The 18625-nt window shown below is 54.0% G+C and overlaps 2 protein-coding genes across 5 annotated transcripts in view; one reads left to right on the forward strand and one right to left on the reverse strand.

Moving 5' to 3' along the window:
- Positions 1-2: 2 nt before the first annotated feature.
- On the forward strand, positions 3-5290 carry VSIG10L2 (V-set and immunoglobulin domain containing 10 like 2). Of its 3 annotated transcripts, XM_061476151.1 has the most exons (12): positions 3-768; positions 862-1215; positions 1667-1951; positions 2302-2577; positions 2704-2979; positions 3199-3459; positions 3546-3842; positions 3918-4220; positions 4419-4541; positions 4615-4639; positions 4720-4826; positions 4923-5290. In XM_061476151.1, the coding sequence occupies exons 1-12, from the start codon at positions 702-704 to the stop codon at positions 4991-4993; spliced, it is 2445 nt and encodes an 814-aa protein (XP_061332135.1). In that variant the 5' UTR covers positions 3-701; the 3' UTR covers positions 4994-5290. The 3 variants fall into 3 exon arrangements, 1 of the variants encoding a protein (XP_061332135.1); XR_009747346.1 differs by having other exon boundaries at positions 3952-4220; positions 4615-4826; positions 4923-4962; XR_009747345.1 differs by lacking the exon at positions 4923-5290 and having other exon boundaries at positions 3952-4220; positions 4720-4803.
- A 262-nt stretch (positions 5291-5552) lies between these two features.
- The window catches only part of CDON (cell adhesion associated, oncogene regulated), a 50845-nt gene continuing 37772 nt past the window's right edge, over positions 5553-18625 (reverse strand). For both annotated transcript variants that reach the window (XM_061476176.1, XM_061476178.1), the window contains exons 14-20: positions 18296-18418; positions 16706-16930; positions 15028-15302; positions 12702-12781; positions 8454-8710; positions 7008-7902; positions 5553-6145 (exon numbers count right to left, since the gene is read on the reverse strand). In XM_061476176.1, the coding sequence (XP_061332160.1) occupies positions 7736-7902; positions 8454-8710; positions 12702-12781; positions 15028-15302; positions 16706-16930; positions 18296-18418 (1127 nt within the window). In that variant the 3' untranslated portion in view covers positions 5553-6145; positions 7008-7735. The remainder of the gene's footprint in view (positions 6146-7007; positions 7903-8453; positions 8711-12701; positions 12782-15027; positions 15303-16705; positions 16931-18295; positions 18419-18625) is intronic.

The raw sequence follows: 18625 nt of genomic DNA on the forward strand, positions 1-18625 counted from the left end.
ATTTCGGTTGGTGGCCAGTCACTCGTGGTGTTCTCCAGGGCTCAGCTGGGGTCGGTTCCAACCTGAACGATTTAATGGTTCTGTGAACCAGCCCAGAAGAAATTCCTTCAAGCCCAACACTTGCCCCTAGATGGCAGCAGGAATCTGCCGCCACCATCCCCGTTAAATCTAATTCCCAGGCCTCATCCCACACCAGCACCAGAATGTATATATGAATACCAACGTTAGGGATGGGGCGTAGCGGGTTCCTGTGTCTCCCAAAATCCTCCCGTGGGATGCTCCAGCCCTCCAGCATTGCATTACAGTGATGAATGTTTGATGGGCTGGGGCGCGCTGGACAGCAGGAGATGTAATATCAAACCCTGCTCACTGCCTGGCGCCGGCTTCCCCGGCTCCAAACCCCGTGGTTTTGATCAAGAAGGAGCGAAAAGCAGGTTTCCTTCTCCTTTATCCAATAACACATTAGGGAGATGGGGTAGGGATAAGTTTTCCCTGCAGGGGAAAGGGGCTTTGCTGCCATTCCTGCAGCGAGCGCTCCCGTCCTCAGCCTGAGATTGCAGCGGTAAGTCCCCCCCTGCCCGTGCCCAGGCTGGGTATCAATAATTAACAGTTAATCAGGGCTGGGCCTAATTACCCCTGAGTAACAGGAGAGGAGGTCGGGGTGGAGAGCGTAGCCCTGCTTCGGCATCGGACATGGCGCCATGGAGCGCCACCATGCACCATGGACGGGTCCCTGGATCCTGTGCTTGCTGCCGGCGTTGGCGGGGGGTGAGTAGCCAACCCCCCCCCCCCCCCCCTCCCCAATCCCCCCCCAAATCCCTGTGGGGCAGAGCCAGGCTGACTCTGATGAGTGCATCCCAGGGCAGCCGCTGTCTGCGGGTGAGGCGGCCTACGAGGAGCAGATGGTGACGGGGGTGCGGGGCCGGGCGGTGGAGCTGAGCTGTGGGCCCCCAGCACGGGCACCGCCGGCCGTGGTCTTCTGGAGCTTCGTGGCGGGGGGCACGGGGCCACCGCGGGCCGTGGCCGTGGGCTCAGGCCGGGACGTGGTGCTGGCCCCTGGCACGGGCACGCTGGGCCGGGTTTCGCTGCGCAATGGGACCCTGGAGCTGCGGGAGCTGCGAGCGGGCGCCCGTGGCCGCTTCCTGTGCCAGGGGCTGTTCCCGGAGCACGGCCGGCTCCGTGTGGGGTACGGCGCCGTCCTGCTGCGTGTCCTGGGTAAGGCATGGGGCTGTGGGTGCCGCGGGGCATGGCTGGGGTGATGGAGCACAAGCACGGTGCTTGGGGTGATGGAGCACACGGGCTAGTGGGGTCTGCCACTGCCAGCATAGAGCCCCACGTGCCAATATAGAGTCCCACTAGCCAGCACAGCACCCCACTGGCCAAGTACCCAACTAGCCAATGTAGCCCCCCACTAGCCATCCCCACCTCCTTGCCCTGGCCAACCCATCATTGGTCCAACCCGTAACTGCCCTCATTAGAACACAAATGGACACCCGGCCATGCCTATTCCCAGCACATCTCAATAGCCCATGGATGCTATCACCAGCCTCCCCAGTAGCCACTACTGCACCTCACCAGCCAATTCACCACCCGCAAGGCTCACCTCTGGGTGGGACAGGGGAGATGTGGGAGTGCAGGGGGGCCACTCACTGCTCCGTGTCCACAGTGCCTGTGTCCAAGCCCTTTGTACGGCCGACGGCGGCAGCGGCAGCAGAGGGGACTCCGGTGACCCTGATGTGTGCTGTGCGGGAGGGGACGGAGCCGCTCAGCTTCTCCTGGCAGCACCGGCAGCCACGGGGGGGGCCTCCTGTGTCCCCTGTGGGGCTGGGGGGCTCCGGGGCAGAGCTGAGCCTGGCACCCACCAACCGCAGCCATGCCGGGTGGTACATCTGCACCGCGCGCAACGAGGTCAACAACCGCACCAGCGAGCCTGTCTACCTGGACATCGTCTGTGAGTGGTGTGGCGTGGCACGGGCATGACCATGGTGCACCCGTGGCATGTCCACGGCCATAAGCACCCTGCCACTGGGATGCCTCCGTGGCCACTGCGATATGGCCATGGCCAACAAGCATGCTGCCACCATGATGCATCCATGGCCACCCTGCCACCGAGATGTGCCCATGGCCACCATGCACCTTGCTACCATGGTACCTCCATGGCCACCACGCCAGCACAGTGTCCTATGCCCGCATAGTGCCCCATGGCCACCACACACCCCAGTGTGCTCACCTTCTCTCAGGATGTCCCATTGGTGTCCTGGGGTGGGCTGTGACCCTGCTCAAGCACCCGTGTCCCCACAGACGGCCCCGACGAGCCGGCCATCAGCGTGGAGCCCTTCAGCCCGGAGCAGGGCGGCTTCTCCGCAGGCGAGCGCGAGGACGTGGTGCTGAGCTGCCTGGCTCCATCTAACCCGCCCAGCCGCTACGTCTGGCTCCACAACGGCTCCCAGGTCCACGTTGGCCAGACCTACGTCCTTGCTGCCATCACCCGCACCCAGGCCGGCACCTACACCTGCCTGGCTGAGAACACCCATCTCCAAACCCGCACCCAGGCCACCATCGTTCTCACTGTTTACTGTAAGTAACCCCCAGAGGGGCGAGACGGACCAACGTGGCTTCCCTGGTGAGGATGTGGGTGCAAGGGGTGATTTGGGGCTGGAGGGACATGATGTGGCTCCCCCCAGCACCGGTGGTCTCCCGCAGATCCACCAGCCGGGAGCCCAAGCTGCTCTGCACTGGCCACCGGGGACGTGCAGGACGTGGCACTGCGGTGCCGTTGGCTGGGGGGGTTCCCCCCGGCACGGCTGCGCTGGGTGGGCCCCGAGGAGGAGGAGGAGGAAGAGCAGGGGGTGATGGGGAGCAGTTTTTCCATGGCCACCAGCATCCAGCCGGGGTCGGCCACCAGGAATGGCAGCTCCTTCTCCTGCCTGGCCTCGCACCCTGCCCTGCCGCAGGGGGCTGCCTGCGGGACCACCCTGTGTGAGTGCCCCCACAGATCCTTCCTGTCCCCCCCCCCTCCCCGGCATCACAAAGCCATGGTGAGCCCTGCGATAGTGGGACATGGCACACCAAGGCCATGCTGGGACCTCCTGCTCCACAATAGAGGTCCCACAGCCCAGAGCCCCCCAGGCTTTGGAGGGGGTCTCTTTTGGGGGGCACAGATCACAGTCCCCATCCCAACACCTCTTCCTCTTGCAGGGATCCCGGCTGGCGGCCCCTCCTGCACGGCAGCAGCCACCAAGGGGGATGAGTTCGTGATGCTGCGGTGCCAGTGGGAGGGGGGGACACCCCCCGTCACCCTGTGCTGGTGGGATGGCGCGGGACAGGCACTAGGTGACCCCACACCCGCCACCACCGTTGTGGTGCTGAGCACCAGCAACAGGCTGGGGGGGCAGGATTACATCTGCGTGGCCACACACCCGCTACAGGCCACTGGCACCGAGTGCCGCCTGCGCCTTGGTAAGCCAAGATCCATCCCTGGGTGCCCCTGTCAGCAGCTGGGTGCCACATCCCTGCTGGTGCCATCCCATCTTACCACCGAGCAGAGGTCCCCGAGCTGGAGGTGGCAAGGAGCGAGGTGGTGGTGCTGGAGGGCGGTGCGGCACGGTTGGCATGCCGGCAACGCAGCACTGGCACCAACCTGGGTGCCAGCATGGCTTGGTATGACCCGAAGGAGCAGGAGGTGACAGCGGGGTTGGCCAAGTACCACTTGGAGCGCGGAGAAGCGTGGCTCAACCTCACCATCCACGATGTGGAGTGGCCGGGGGACAGCGGGATCTACCGCTGCACCGCAGCCAACGCCGTGGGCACCGCCAGCCTCCCCGTGCACCTCCGTGTGGAACGTGAGCCCTGGGACACAGTGGGTGGGTTTTGGGGGGGGGGTTAACCCCGTTCTAAGGGGTGCTGTGTCCCCACAGGGTACCCGGCCCCCCCCAACGTCACCATCAGCAGGCTGCGGTACACGCGGGCGCGCACCGAGGTGCGGCTGGAGTGGCGGACACAGGGCTCCGGGAACCTCACCGGCTTCGTGGTGCAGCGGCGTCAAACCAAGAGACCCCCCCGGCGGGCGGCCGGGCCCTGGGAAACGGCCGCCGGTGACATCGAGCCCCACTCGCGCGACCGGCGCCTCGGGGGGCTGGACCCGGCTGTGGTCTATGCCTTCCGCATCCTGGCCGTCAACCACCGCACGGCCGGGCACCCCTCCGAGGTGCAGACGCCAGGTGAAGGGGGCTGGGGCGCTGCTCCGTGGGGCAGAGCAGGGTTGGAGATGGGCGATGGTTGCAGCCTGGTGGAGCTGAGGAGCAAAGCGCAAGCGGCCGTCAGTAGGTTTCAGAGTGAACAGGCTCAGGTGACCGCATCCATCGGCCTTCCCGGGCTGCTCCTGCCACACTCCCCCCTCTCCCTCTGCTCTCTTCCAGCTGAGCCTCCCTTTGAGGCCTACCCGGCAGTGACAGGGGCGGCGGTGGTGGGGATGCTGGTGGCCACTGCAGCATCGCTCCTGGCCGTGCACTGCATTGCCCGCCACCGGGACACGCTCCCATGTGAGTGCTGGGTGCTGGGGGGGATCACGGGGACCGTGGCACACACACCTCATGTCTGTCTGTCTGTCCCCAGGGCTGCACAACCTGCTCTTCCGCATGTGAGTGCCCAAACCCCATGGGGCTGCCCCATTGCTCCTGCACCCAGCGCCGTGAGACCCTTGCTTGTCCCCCACTCCAGGGCCGGGCCCGGTGACCAGGAGCCCGCAGGCACACCGGAGGATGCTGAAACAGCCACGGAGGATGGAGCAGCACCAGCAGACCCATCAGCCCTGGGTGCAGCAGCAGGTAACAGCACCTATGGGGTGAGCCAAAGGCTGAGCCACCTACTCTGGTGACCCAGCACCCACCTGGTGGCACTGGGGGCTCTCCCAGCACCTCCAGAGCCAGTCTCAACACCAGTGGATGGCAGCGATGATCCCCCGGTTAACGTCACCGTCACAGCAAGTCCATGAGCATTCCCTGCCCTGTTCCATCCCGGGAAGGGTGGATATGTTTCCCAAGCCTCAGCTCCTGTGACACTGCTGAAGTCAAACCCCAGCACAGCTGGAAAAATACCCCTGCACAGAACATTTGGGGGTCTTGGCAAAGGGGCTTTGCTGCTTTAGAGCATTTAAAAGGTGCTCAGGGACATGGATGATGGTTCCCTGGATGCAGTGGGATTGGAAGCGGGAGAACTGGGCACAAGCCCCTCCACTCAGCCTCCATCTTTCTAGAGCTAAAATAAATCCTTTCTTACCCACTGGAGGGGAAACACCCCAAGGGCTTGTGTTGGTAAGTGCTGCTTTGAGATCAGGCTGAATTCATGGAGTGCAAAGACACCCACAAAGCTTTGGTGGGGTGGGGAAGGGTCCTCGTTTCATCCCAAATTCCCCCTTTTCAGGCCAAACCACAGAGTGATGGCAAGTGATGACGGTTGTGCCTCATGTTGGTGCAAGGTCCAAGGAAAGGGTTGAGCGGTCCCCAGCTTTCCTTGCCCCTCATCCTGTGGTGTGTGTGAGGAACCAGAGCATCTCCAGCCATTTCTCCTGTATTTGGTTAATAACCCACTGGGAAGTATCAAGTGATGGGAACCAACCTCACTTCAGTGCCTGTGGGGTATCAATCCCCACTCTGGCCATAAAGCAGCACCACTTCCTTTATCAAACCACCCCAAACTCCTGCAAAACCGACCTCATTCCAAAACACATCCCATTTCCAGTTCAAATTACAGCTGCTTGGGAAAATATAGTGTCTTTATGCGATGTAACCGTGATAAAGGGGAGCACGTGCAGGGTCTGACTGAAGAGAGGTCGTTTAAATGTGGTTAAATCTCACTGTTTGGGGACAACAAAGTGGCCCAAGTTAAATCCCAACCATTCGCCCACCAGTCTCTGTCGGGAGCCAGGGAAAAGCCTCGCAGTGGGATCTTGTGAAGGGAGAAATCCAGCGAGGAGCACATGGAGAAGGCTGGGATGAGGAGAGGAGATGATGAACGAGGTGGGAGAAGCAGGGATTTGCGGTGGCTCCGGCGTAGGTGGCAGTCAAAGGCTGTGGGTTTGTGGTGTGAGGTTGAGGATGCTGGCACAGGACCACATCCCTGCAGGAATCAGGATGGATGCACAACCCTAAAGGCAAGAAGATTAATACACTTATAAATAGAATCATGGAACTGTTTAGGTTGGGAACGATGTTCAAGTTCAAGTCCAACATTAACCCAGCTCTGCCAAGGCCACCACTAAAGCATGTCCCCGAGTGCTATATCTACACATCCTCTAAACACCTCCAGGAACGGTGGCTGCAGCCCTGCCCTGGGCAGCCTGTTCCGATGCCTGAGCACTCTTTGGGGCAGGAATTGTTCCTCGGCTCCATCTAAACCTGCCCTGGTGCAGCTTGAGGCCTTTTCCTCTTATCCCATCCCTTGTTCCTTGGGAGCAGAGCCCAGCCCCTCCTGGCCCATCCTCCTCTCAGGCAGTTGTAGGGAGCAATCAGGTCCCCCCTGAGTCCAGACTGAGTCCCCCCTCCAGACTGAACCCCCCAGGTCCCTCAGCCGTTCCCCATCACACTTGTGCTCCAGGCCCTGCACCAGCTCCGGTGCCATCACATTCCATATTATCCCATTAATTAGAACAATACTACAACAACAGGAAAAGAACCCCCAGCTCAACACTCCCAACATCCCCCAGAGAGACTGGAGAAGTGTCCTCCTGGAGCAGGAATTGCTCCTCAAACCCCACTCTCTGCACCTGTACCTCGGCTCCCCGAGGGCTCTGCAGCTCCAGCCAGCCCAGCATCACTTCCTCCCTTCCCAGCCCGGGCTGGGAATACTGGTGGGGAACAGGCGGCTACACGTGTTGCCTCGGGGCGGCTGTAACCATGATTTATGCCCCTCATCCCAGGGCTCTGTGCTTTGCTTTATTTACCCTCATTCAATTTGGGAAGGGAAAGAGAACCCAGCCCAAGTCCTGCAGTTAACGTGTCAACACCTACCTCATGCTGGATCCGAGGGGCGGGCAGGGCTCTCGCAGCGCGGTGGGAGCTGCTCCGACACGACTCCGTTCACGGCAGAGCCTGTTCAAGCCGTCGCTGTTCCCTCAATCCAAGGAGTTAAAGGTGCAGCCGAGCTGGATTTTGTCTTCTGCAAGCGGGAAGGTGAGACGGGCTGGGTTTCATCCGCACTCCTGCACACAGCAGGGTTACCAAGCTCCAAAAGGCACAAGTGGTCACCAGAGTGAGCTCTGCCTCCACGGACGCAGCCAAGGGTCACTTTTCCTATTTATCTTCTTCCTGATCCACTGGATTCTTCCCAAAGGAGCACATGAGGAGTTCATGGAAAGGAGGGTTTGAGCACAGGGAGGAAGCCTTAGACCCACTTGGCTAAATCCCCGTGTCAGCCTCCTTAGGATCACTTCTCATGCTGGGAACACTCCCTGGAAGCCACGATCTGGATTTCCCATCGTTGTTCTTTATATTATTACAACTCCTTTGTTTATACACAGACCCAGGCTAGTGTCAAAAATCCCCCCGAAAACAGGGATTTCAAGGCATAAATAAGGTAAAAAGGCACCCATTTTGTAAAACCAAGATACATTCATATGGCACTACTACAAAAAATAAATAGTGACTCTCTCTGTTATCATTAACATCCCCCATCACTCCCTTTCAGCGACGCTGCTCTGCAGTTCCTGGCCTTAATGGGGACAGCGGTGGTCACTTCCTCAGGTTTCCTGCAGCTGGAGCTGCCGGAGGTCCCCAGAACTGTTTAAGGTGACTCCAGATGAACTCCATCCTGGTTTCTCCTTACAGTCCTTGGAAAGAGGCTGCAGGATAAGGGGACTCCAGCTCAGAACGTGGTTCGATGTTTCAGAGTGCACGCAGTTGTCACCTGTGAAGCAAGAGGAGGGTGGGTTGGGGTGGCTCTGGGCTGTCACAGATGTCTGCTCACTGGGGAAAACTCCATTATAAAATCATGGAACAGTTTAGGTTGGAAGGGACATTAAAGCTCATCCAGCTCCAACCCCTGCCACAGGCAGGGACACCTCCCACTGGAGCAGGTTGCTCCAAGCCCCTGTGTCCAACCTGCCCTTGAACACTGCCAGGGATGGGGCAACCACAGCTTCTCTGGGCACCCTGTGCCAGCGCCTCAGCACCCTCACAGGGAAGAGCTTCTGCCTAAGAGCTCATCTCAATCCTCCCATCAATCAGTCGCAGCCTCATTATCCAGAGCATGTCAGTTCCATTTAGATGCATCAACCCCAGCCACAGGCACCTGAGCATCACTGCTCCCATTTTCCATGATGGGAAAGGTGGAACACTTAATCTTTCTCCAAAAGAGCTTAATTACCAGCTTCTCTGCACTAAATTAGGCTCCCTATAGCTCTCCTACAGCATATTCCCACTTCAAAGCCTGGCGCTATCCCCCTGGGAATGCCTTACCATCCGTGCAATCCACGGAGAGGTGGCTGCTGCTGTCTCTGCAGCAGGGATGCTGAGGGGAGGGCTGCTCTGCTCTCTCCTTGCTGTCCTCCTCCAGCCGGGCACTGCACTCGGGGAGGGTGGAGGCCAAGCACATGGCCACCATGACATGGTGATTGAGAGGTTTCATCTCCAAACCATCCTGCTGGTAAGGTGCTACGATGGGCACGACGGGGAGCGCGCTGCTGCTGAAAGTGCCGTTGGCTTTGGTGAAGCACCTGCAGGTGGGGCAGAAGAAAACCAGGGTTATCGGTGCTGCTGCTTGAATAGAATCAAAATGGTTTGGGTTCGAAGGGACCTTAAAGCTCATCAGCTCCAACCCCTGCCACAGGCAGGGACACCTTCCACTAGAGCAGCTTGCTCCAAGCCCCTGTGTCCAACCTGGCCTTGAACACTGCCAGGGATGGGGCAGCCACAGCTTCTCTGGGCACCCTGTGCCAGCGCCTCAGCACCCTCACAGGGAAGAGCTTCTGCCTAAGAGCTCATCTCAGTCTCCCCTTGGGCAGGTTAAAGCCATTCCCCTTGATCTGTCCCTACAGGCCCTTGTCCAAAGCCCCTCTCCAGGTTTCCTGGAGCCCCTTTAGGCAGCCCCATAAAACAGGGTTTCACTGCCAAGAGAAAAAGCTCAGGTTGAAACCCAACCAGCAAACTGAAGTACCTTGGAAAATAAATACCAAGTGTTATCAGAGTGAATGCACATTAGAAAAATAGGTGTGGTATTATAAATATAGCCCCCCCCCCCCGGCGTGTAACTGAGATTTTGGCCCTGTAATAGGTGCATAAAGCTGTGAAAATGGAGTTGAACTGTTAAATCAATTGTTAGAGCCAAACTATTTAACCTTTAAACAAAAAGGAGGTGGACCTCGAGATACACACATTCCACTGCACCAAGCAGGGTTTTCCTCTGCCTCCAGTGTTCGGCCCCTTGTGAGCAATGTGGCCTCAGCAAACATTTGTATCAGCAATTCCCCCATGAGAGAGACCCCCAGAATCACACATCAGTGTGGTTTTATACTAACCCATCATCATCACAGAAGCAAAAGGTTCATTTGACCATGAGCTATGGGAATCCACCCCCAGAATGCTCTGCAGAACAGAGATGGATTCATGGATAAACACAGAGGGAGAGTGCTCAAACTCACTGCTCCTCCAACATGCTCCTGCAAAGGCCGAATGGGATTCAAGTGTTTGATATGCTGCTATGGATACAACTCAGTGCCAAGCACTGAGCTCAGACGGATTTAAAACCAGGAGATATCAAACTTGGCAATCACAGTAAGGTCCTGCCCCAGCTCCAGAAACCACTTTTATCCCATTAGAGCCACGTCAATCCATAAAACCATCATGCTCGAGGGACTGTCCTACAAGCCTCAGTTTATCCTTTCACCTGAAAACCATGACCAGTACCACCAGAGCTGAAAGAGCAACAAAACATCCACAAACCAACTTCCCTCTGGTAGAGGCAAAGCCAAAACACGGGACAAGGGGGAGAGCCACCGGGAGCTGCTTCCCTCCCAAATGCTGCAGCACCAAAGCTTCATTTTCAACCTTCACTCTCCTATTTTGTCCTTCCACTCCCATATCCCCCTCCAAAATCATTATTCCAAGTACCAAAATACCACAGAAGCCACTGCAGAATCCACATGAAACACATCTGGTCTTCAAACAAATCCATTTATTAGTTTGCATTTCTTTCCGCAGAGGTTTCGACTGCGCTCACTTATTATTTAAAGGAAAAAAAAAACATTTGAAGTGTTTGGGTTTGTGTGTTTATGGGGGTTTCTTTTTAAAGACACAGAGGTTGGGGCAGCTCTTTGTATGACTGCCCAGGCTGGAATGATGTTTTGAGACAGCAGTTTGGCTTTTTAAGCTGCAAGAACCACATCTGGATGGAAAGCAGCCATCGCTATATGCAGAGCAGAGCACACATGAGAAGTGATAAAAACCCCTGCTGCAGAAAACACGCTTTCTATCAATTCTCAGCGCTGAAATCTCACCAATGTAGAGCTCAAACCCCCCACCCCAGCGTACTTTGGGTTTAAACCAGGCTGATTCTGCTGTATTTCCAATGTGCATTTCAGCTCTCTGCTCAAATACAGCAAATGTGCATGGAGGCACCTGCAAAAGCACAAACTCCGCTACAGCCATCAGGTATCCAGGAAGCGTGAGCACAAAAGCACCAGAGAAATGAAAGAATCAGCTCTCAATCTGAATGCAACAAGTGTAAACCACACTCCCACCCCTTCTCACCGGCTCTGTCCACAACATCAAAGCAGGTACCCACGTTTCAGCAACTTCTACCCCTGGCAAACCTCCACTAAGCAGTTACAAGAGCATAAAGTGCTAATTCAAAGCAAAGACCGAGGGATTTCACCACTGCAATAATAAAACCTGCTGCTGGGAGATGGCTGCTGCTGGAAACAGGCAGGTATCAAATACTCCAAGCCTTCAGGATTCATTTGCACGTGGTCACAATTCAAACGCCTGCTAAATTCAACCCAAACCAGGCACGACTCCAGTGGAAACAGGCTCATTGAGGAAGGAGCAGCACCAAGGTGGAATGCCTAACCCAAAATGCTCACAAACTGGTGACTTTCACCCTCCCAGGGCTGTTCTCACTCGGACCTGCCTTCCTCTGGTACCACACTGGTGTTCTGCAGAGGGAATTGCTTGGATTTAGGGAAAAAGGGGCAATAATTCCCATGTGGGACAGGGCACAAGTCCTCTGCACAGGAGCTGGATAGAGGGGACAGCCCTTACCTGAACAAAGACGGGGAAAGATTCCAGCCCCAAATTCCCACTGACTGACTTGACTGCACTAACCCACTAGGCCTTTCTCCTCCTCCTCCTCCTGGCCATGCATCCCGCTCCCTGGTGTAATGCTGAGGCACGTTTCTGGTCCTCCCTATTCCCCTCTCCCATGTCCTCCTTCCATTCCCCCAGCACAAAGGGAACGGAGCGGTCCCGGCTGCCGAAGGGAGGTTAATGGTCCCCTCTGGGGCAAGACAGCTGTAAAGGACAACTTGTTTCCCTCTCAGCAGTCAAATATAGAACAGGGATGTGAAAATTCAAAGTGCAGCTCCTGCTGATGACCCGCCTGGGAGGAGCAGTGCGGTTTGCAGGGGATGGAAAGCACAATCCCTGCTTTCTGAAGGGAAAGAAAGGGCAATTAAAGGTTTAAATAGGTTTCAGAACGGAAAGTAAGCTCTTAACACACATAGCATGTTCCAAATGATGGCCATGATGTATCTTGCTGACTTCTGGTCCACAGCCTGCCTTGAAAACAGTTGGCTTGTAAAGGAATAGCAGCTTGCTTTGCCCAGCTCTACCTGCAAGTAGCAGCCTGTCTCCATCTCACCATCACCCCTATACTTATGGAAGGAGGAAGAATTTAAAGCCTATTGTAAGTTCCATTTAAAAGAGACCCATAAAAATAAAGCAACTGTGGTTTCTGCCTTCAGCAACAGCTTCAAGTCAGCTTCTCCCAGTGGACACCTAGAGGCAGCTGATGACTTGAGTGAGACAGAAAATTCCAAGTAGGATTGAAAAACAAGCCATGCTTTACCAGCCGGAGCAGCCCAGCACATCTGATCTCAGGCCTATTTTTAGCCATTAAAAGAACCAGAGGTTTAGTCAGAAGCCTGGAAGGATATTCTGTAAAACTTTCAAGAGTGAAAAACCCAATAAAAAACCAGGCTCCAGCCTCAACGTACAATGGGATTTTCCTTTATTCTCTACAAGAATTTGTTTTTCCTCACGCAAGAAGCGTATCCCACCCGGGCAAACTGCTCCTCGAGGCAGGAAGGACCTCAGATCCCATGTTTTACCAAGATGAGCCTTGTGAAAGCGAAGCTGCAACTCTGTTTTGTTGGTTGGCATTGAAGAGAACAGCAGGAAACGTAAAATACCAAAGCCCAATTAAATCCTGTCTGACAAACTCCATATGGAATGATTTTGTTATCTCAAAACTGAAGAAAACACAGGAAACAGGGTCTAAGCCCAACCTGCCTTGCATCCCAGCCAGCAAAATGAGCTCTGCGGGTTTAATAACTTGCTTTAGTCCATCCCACAGTCACCAGCTGCTCTCCAAGTGACACGGTGACACTGAGCTCCTCCATGCCCTTAGCCAGGCCCGGAGCTCTCTGCCCTGGCTTCAACACAAGGACTTCTGTCTGCGCAGATCCTGCTTTTGGGGCAGTTTTACATTACCTGTTATTGTTCCGACAGTTCCTGCAGCTGATGCACTCGGAGGGGTCGGCCTGCGGCACTGCTGTGTACATCCCACCGCCCTGCAGGGAGGGAGCGAGGGAGAAGAACCAGAAATCAATCTCTGTGTGCACACACAGTTCAGCTCCAGCGAGCTTGGGGTTCCAAACCCTAATCACCTTTATCAATCTTCTGATGTGGGGCTGGTAAGGGGCACAGCAACACTGAGCTATTGTACCAAGCCAAGTGGAGGGGTTTTGCCAGCGTGTGTGTCAGGGAAAAGTAAATAACTGCAGCTTGGACAAGTATGTGGTAATTTCCCTGGTCTGTTTTCAGCTTAATACGCTCAGGTTTGATTGAATCAACCCACTGTAAATACGTTCATTTTTACCACTGACGACAGACATGAAAGCAACTTGCTGTTCATTATCAAGCCGGGCTCATTTGGGGAGACAGGGGATGAAATGTGCAGGGCTGATGTCACACCCCAAACCCATCCCACTTGCCTGCAATTACTCCGATTAGATCAGTTGCCTCCGCGACACGGAGTTTCTTGAAACATGGAATATTTGCACAGATGGGGTAATGCCTTCGCCAGCAATGACTCGGGGTGAGAGGGATTTTGTGGTGTTGGTTTTGGCTGAAGGGGCCATTACAAGCGAGACGAAATGCCCAAATTAACACATACCTCATTGTTAAGGATGTTGCGGAGCCGGGATACTGGCTGTGTTTTGGGAGAGGAGCTGGGTTGGGAGAGCTCACCTGGCTTTGGAGGCTTCAAGTGGAAGGTAACTCCTAACAATCCCTATTCCTGCAAAACCAGGGCTATTCCTTCAGGTTTGGGGCCGCTGAGGGCAATAGGGAGCACTGAGGAAATGCCTAATCAGCCTTGATTGCCATCCTGGCCCGTTTCTCTCTTCCTCATTTAGCCCAATCAATGGAACAATAACGAGAGTCCTAATGAGGATGAGAACATCCTGTTCCTGCGCTGCCTCACCCCGTGTGCCAGGCCGGGTCCTTCTACGTGGGAAGAGATTGCGTGACTCCGACTCTGTACAACGGGGAGGAGGGGAAAGAAAAACTCAGCCCGGTCGTCAACGAGACGTTGCGTGTCCCATCTCGTGGCACCGAGACCTGTGTTACCACATGCCTGTTTCCTTCCTTCCCCTCCACAAAACACCAGGAGAATAGGAGGGACAAAACACCAGCGCAAGCCCCGGAGCGCTCTCACGGAGGAGCTTTCCTCCCTTCCTGAGGGCTCGGGGCGTTGGGGACTTCTGGAGTCCTTTTGGACAGGTCCGAAAACCTCCAGTTTGGTGTTGAAAGCAACCCAAAAGCAGCACTTTTTGCTGCACCAGCAGAGCAAAGCCAGGATCAGGTGAAGAACCAACTGGTCTGCACTGGAAGCTGGAGTTAACTGAAGTGGCAACTACTGTGCAAGTGCTAATTTGTTGTTCAATAAAATGAAGTGCTTGTGTTCAATTACTAACACAAACAATAGCCCCTTTTTTTTTCCCCTCCAGAAACAGCATGGGTTATTCAGACTTTTGAACTTTTTCTTTCAGTTTTCCTGGGCAATGTTCACAGTTTTGAGTCAGTTTAGTAAGCCTGAATGCAAGCCATCTGTTTCCATAGACAATAATGAAATCATTATTCTCTCTTGGAAATGGGACGCATTTCAGCAAATGAAGTATTTTTCCACAGCATACAAAGGGCTGGATCAGAGGCTTAAATTAGGTTTGAATTTTAGTTTGAATTTCAAACTCCAAAACTGAGCCTGTCCCAGGCACAAATAAGGGTCTGAAAGGGGGGGGGGGGGGGGGGGGGGGGGAATTAAAGGCATTTCAAGATGGATGGGGCATTTGATTTGCTGAAGCCTCCTGCTCCATTCGTGCTTTGCCATAATTAATAGCATGGCTGAGAGTTACAGATCTGAAACAGGTGGGGGAAAAGCACGGGTGAGCCATAAAGCTGCAGAATGAGCAGCTCTAATTAAATCTATTTAACTTGAAGCTTGAGAAATACCATATGTACAAGCAAAGTATCTCAGCCCAGCCCAGGACTGAGGCATTCTCAGAGCTTACATGCTGTTAGGAGGAGGGCAGAGGCAGATTTCCCAGAGTAAGTGGAATTCTTGCTGTCATCTGATATTCTCAAATGAAAACCATGATGTTTGTATCAGGAATATCAGCCCAGTTGCTTCCTCTGGGATAAGTCATTTAGTGGAACTGGCTGTTATCAATGGATGAGTACTTCCCCAACTCAAATTAAGCCTGCTCCTACAAGCTCTGAGTAAATGCCAAGCTTTAAGCCTGGTATAACAGCTTACGTTCACGAGATGGTGGGGATGCTCATAGTCCATGTGCGTCCTGGACAGGGAGTTGCTGTGCCCTGGGTACAGTCCAGCTCCTCCATTCATGATCCCATTAACTCCATTAGCAACTTTATGGTGGACATGAGGGCAGCCATTGCTGAGGCCACCATTGCTGATGAAGTTTCCATGGATGCTGCCGTTGACTCTGCTTGTCCCAGGTAAAGTTGTGTACTCAATCATCTGCCCGTTGATATCTGCCCCTTGATAGAGGTAGCCAGGAGGGTCATACTCTGCAGGAGACATCATCACCAAAAGCATGTTGATTGCCAAATGAGAGCTTAGACGAATGCTTCTAAAACAAAAGAAACTGATCTTCTCTTTCTACAGCTTTTGCAGATTAGCTCTAATATCCAAGTGCTTAGCATCCAAATGTGGAAATGGGAAACAGCCACATCCTGGAGAACAGACCAGGAATGCTGGTCTGAAAGGACTCGGCTGATGTCAGTCACTATGAGGAGCATCCTAAGACCGATCTGTGTAACTGAGTCTCTGGTACCTTTTGACGTGCAGAAAATACCCATGGCCCACTGAAGACACTGTCTTATCGTGCAAGCAAGCTTTGTTTCACTTCTCTTGGTCAGAGAGTAAAAATAACCACAGGCTGTGGACAGAGTGGGGCTGAGTTATGTGCTACAGAGAAGACTGGTGAAGAGGTTGTGCTAGCACAGGATGGCTCGGAGGGTACTGAGCACCTCACAAAGCTCCAGCACATCTGCTCCAGGCTTCCACTTGCCAACAGACAGGTTTTCCTTATTAACACCTCTCCAAAAGACCTGGACATTGAGCTCCATTTTACTGCCAAGGGACTAAGAGGTAACAAGGGACTCATCCTCCAAACGCTGCAAGTTCTTTTTCTTTCCAGATATACAGAAGAGAAGGAGAGATCTGGAGTTTTAGACTCCACGTTTTATGATTAAACACAAGTTCTGCCACTGCAATCAGCAGGGACCCATGCAGGCTCTTGAAGGACTGGAGCACCTCTGCTATGGGGACAAGCTGATTGAAGAGAAGGCTCTGGGGAGGCCTTAGAGCAGCTCCAGTGCCTAAAGGGGCTGCAGGAAAGCTGGAGAGGGCCTTTGGACAAGGGCCTGTAGGGACAGGACAAGGGGGAATGATTTTAACCTGCCAGAGGGGAGACTGAGATGAGCTCTTAGGCAGAAGCTCTTCCCTGTGAGGGTGCTGAGGTGCTGGCACAGGGTGCCCAGAGAAGCTGTGGCTGCCCCATCCCTGGCAGTGTTCAAGGCCAGGTTGGACACAGGGGCTTGGAGCAAGCTGCTCTAGTGGAAGGTGTCCCTGCCTGTGGCAGGGGTTGGAACTGGATGAGATTTAAGGTCCCTTCAACCCAAACAGTCTGGGATTCTATGACAAGCTGAAGAAACTTTGCCCAGGCATTTCACACACCACTCTCTGGGTGAAGCTGCAGCGCAACTGTACAGCGATGCTGCAGGGCAAAGAAAGAGACACTGCTGCTCTTAAACCCCACATCTTCACCTAAGGCACACCTAGAGAGTACAAGTCCCTAAAGAAATGCCAGTTGGCTTCCAAGAGTAAAACACTTCCCATTCATAAAACATGGAAGTTACCCATTTAACACTGATATGTTCCTTATGAAAGGAAAGCAAGAAGCACTCACTCTGCATGGCGTTCTGCTGGCGGTTCTTCCACAGGCACATGGCAATGAAAACAATGAGGATAAGCACCATCACCCCCAGGACACAGCCCACGATCAAGTAGAGCATGTCACTGCTTCGAACAGGGCCGTTGGAAGGTCCTGCTCCACTTCCAACCCTGTCAGGGGGATTTGGTGGCGTGCTCAGGTCTTTCATGGGATATTCGGATGCTCCTGGGGTGCGTTTCACTGGGTGAAGTAAGAGACATGGGTACGTTCACTGAATGAGGTTTTTAATCATGAAATTCATTACTGCAGAGTTTGAATCCTAATGCTGCTAAAGCAAGCTTCCAAGTCAATATTAAAACCTGTGAGGAGAAGGCCAACTACTATTGGGTAACAACTGTTTGCTTTGGAATACAGTTGTTATCCAGCTCGCATTGAGGTCACTCGGAACCTTAATGAGCACCTCGACCTACGCAGGGCTAGAGCTGCTTCCAGCTCGAAGGAGAGCAAATCTTTCCACTTCTGAGGTCAGGAAAAACCACAACACACATTTCTATCACCTAACTGCTGCCAGGCGACCTGCTTTTATCTGAGCTGAACCCTGCCAGCCCCTTTCTCAACCCCATCCTATGGAAGGTACCACGAGCTGAGCAGAAAAGCACCAAACCCAAGACCTGACTTTAACCCAGGAATTAAATGCAGGTTCATTCTCGGCACACCACAGCTCTGATTCATTGCAACTGACACTGAACTCCTAAAACGAGATGCCTGGCTTGCAGACAAGCTGGATCACCCCCACAAGCCTGCGGGAGATGCATTTTAAGGAAGACTCAGTAAACCCAACACATTTCACCTTCCTGGTTTTAAAATGAAGAGAGAAAGTGCTGCTCCTTGCAGAAGGAAGACTGACTGTGCACACAACCTCAGCCCTGCAGCTCCAGCCCTCCTTTCAAGGGCTTCACTGCAAACCTCACTCTGTGTTGATGCTTCCGCTCCTGGAGGGCTTTTTGGTGCCTTTTTCAAACACTTTTTCATAGCCCTGCATTTGAAGTTTACTGTCTGCATTTTCCCTTTACAGCCTTACTTGGGGTTAGAGATTAAAGGAGACAGGAATTCTTTGCAAAATAAATGTGACTGCCATATCTGACACTTCCAGAGAACAGTACACACTCTGTGCCAGAGGCACGCAGGATTAGCAATGGAGGCAGCCAACAGAGCCATCAACTGCTGCGGTCTGCACTTATACAACGTGTCACAGAGCCCCCAAGACATAAAGCAGACATACAAATCAATTCTGTCATCTTCAAGAGCATGGTTGTCTCCTAAGAAGAGGCTATCAGCACAGCAGAAGGGAAAAACCCACGGCCCAGAACAACAAGACTATCTCTGAGGCCAGGGAAAGCTGCAGAGCTCTGCTAAGAGCCTCTCCTGGGAGCACAGCGTATCAGTTTCCATATGCTCCAAGCAATCCCAGCCTCGGAAGACAAAACAATCCTCCAAAGCATTCCAGTCTCCCTCGCAGCTGACTTCTGCACTGCAATAACCCCCCCTCGAGCACAGCAGCTATCTCATGCCACAAGCAGCCACTGCTGCTACCTGGGTGCTCACCTTTGGTTTCGCAGATCATCACGTTGCTGTACTCGCTCTCGCCGCCCTCGTTGTAGCACTGCATCTTGATGTCGTAGGATGTTTCTGGCTGCAGGTGATTTATCAAGTGCCATTGCTTTGTACCTAGAGGGGGGAGAGAAAAATAAAGCAACTGCATTTGTTCACATGCAGGAGCCAGAACAAGGTAGCGTCCTTCTCTGGAAAATGGGGCACTGCAGCTTTTCCTGCTGGCATAAAAGTTTTTGTTAGCAGTTTATGGGCTTATCTGTACGAACCATGGAATGATTTGTGCTGGAAGGGACATTAAAGCTCCTCAGCTCCAACCCCTTC

Source organism: Pezoporus flaviventris, unplaced genomic scaffold (genome assembly GCF_033815535.1).
Source record: "Pezoporus flaviventris isolate CSIRO_AGI_PZ_B2104156 unplaced genomic scaffold, CSIRO_AGI_Pfla_v1 ptg000093l, whole genome shotgun sequence".
Classification (NCBI taxonomy): Eukaryota; Metazoa; Chordata; class Aves; order Psittaciformes; family Psittacidae; genus Pezoporus; species Pezoporus flaviventris.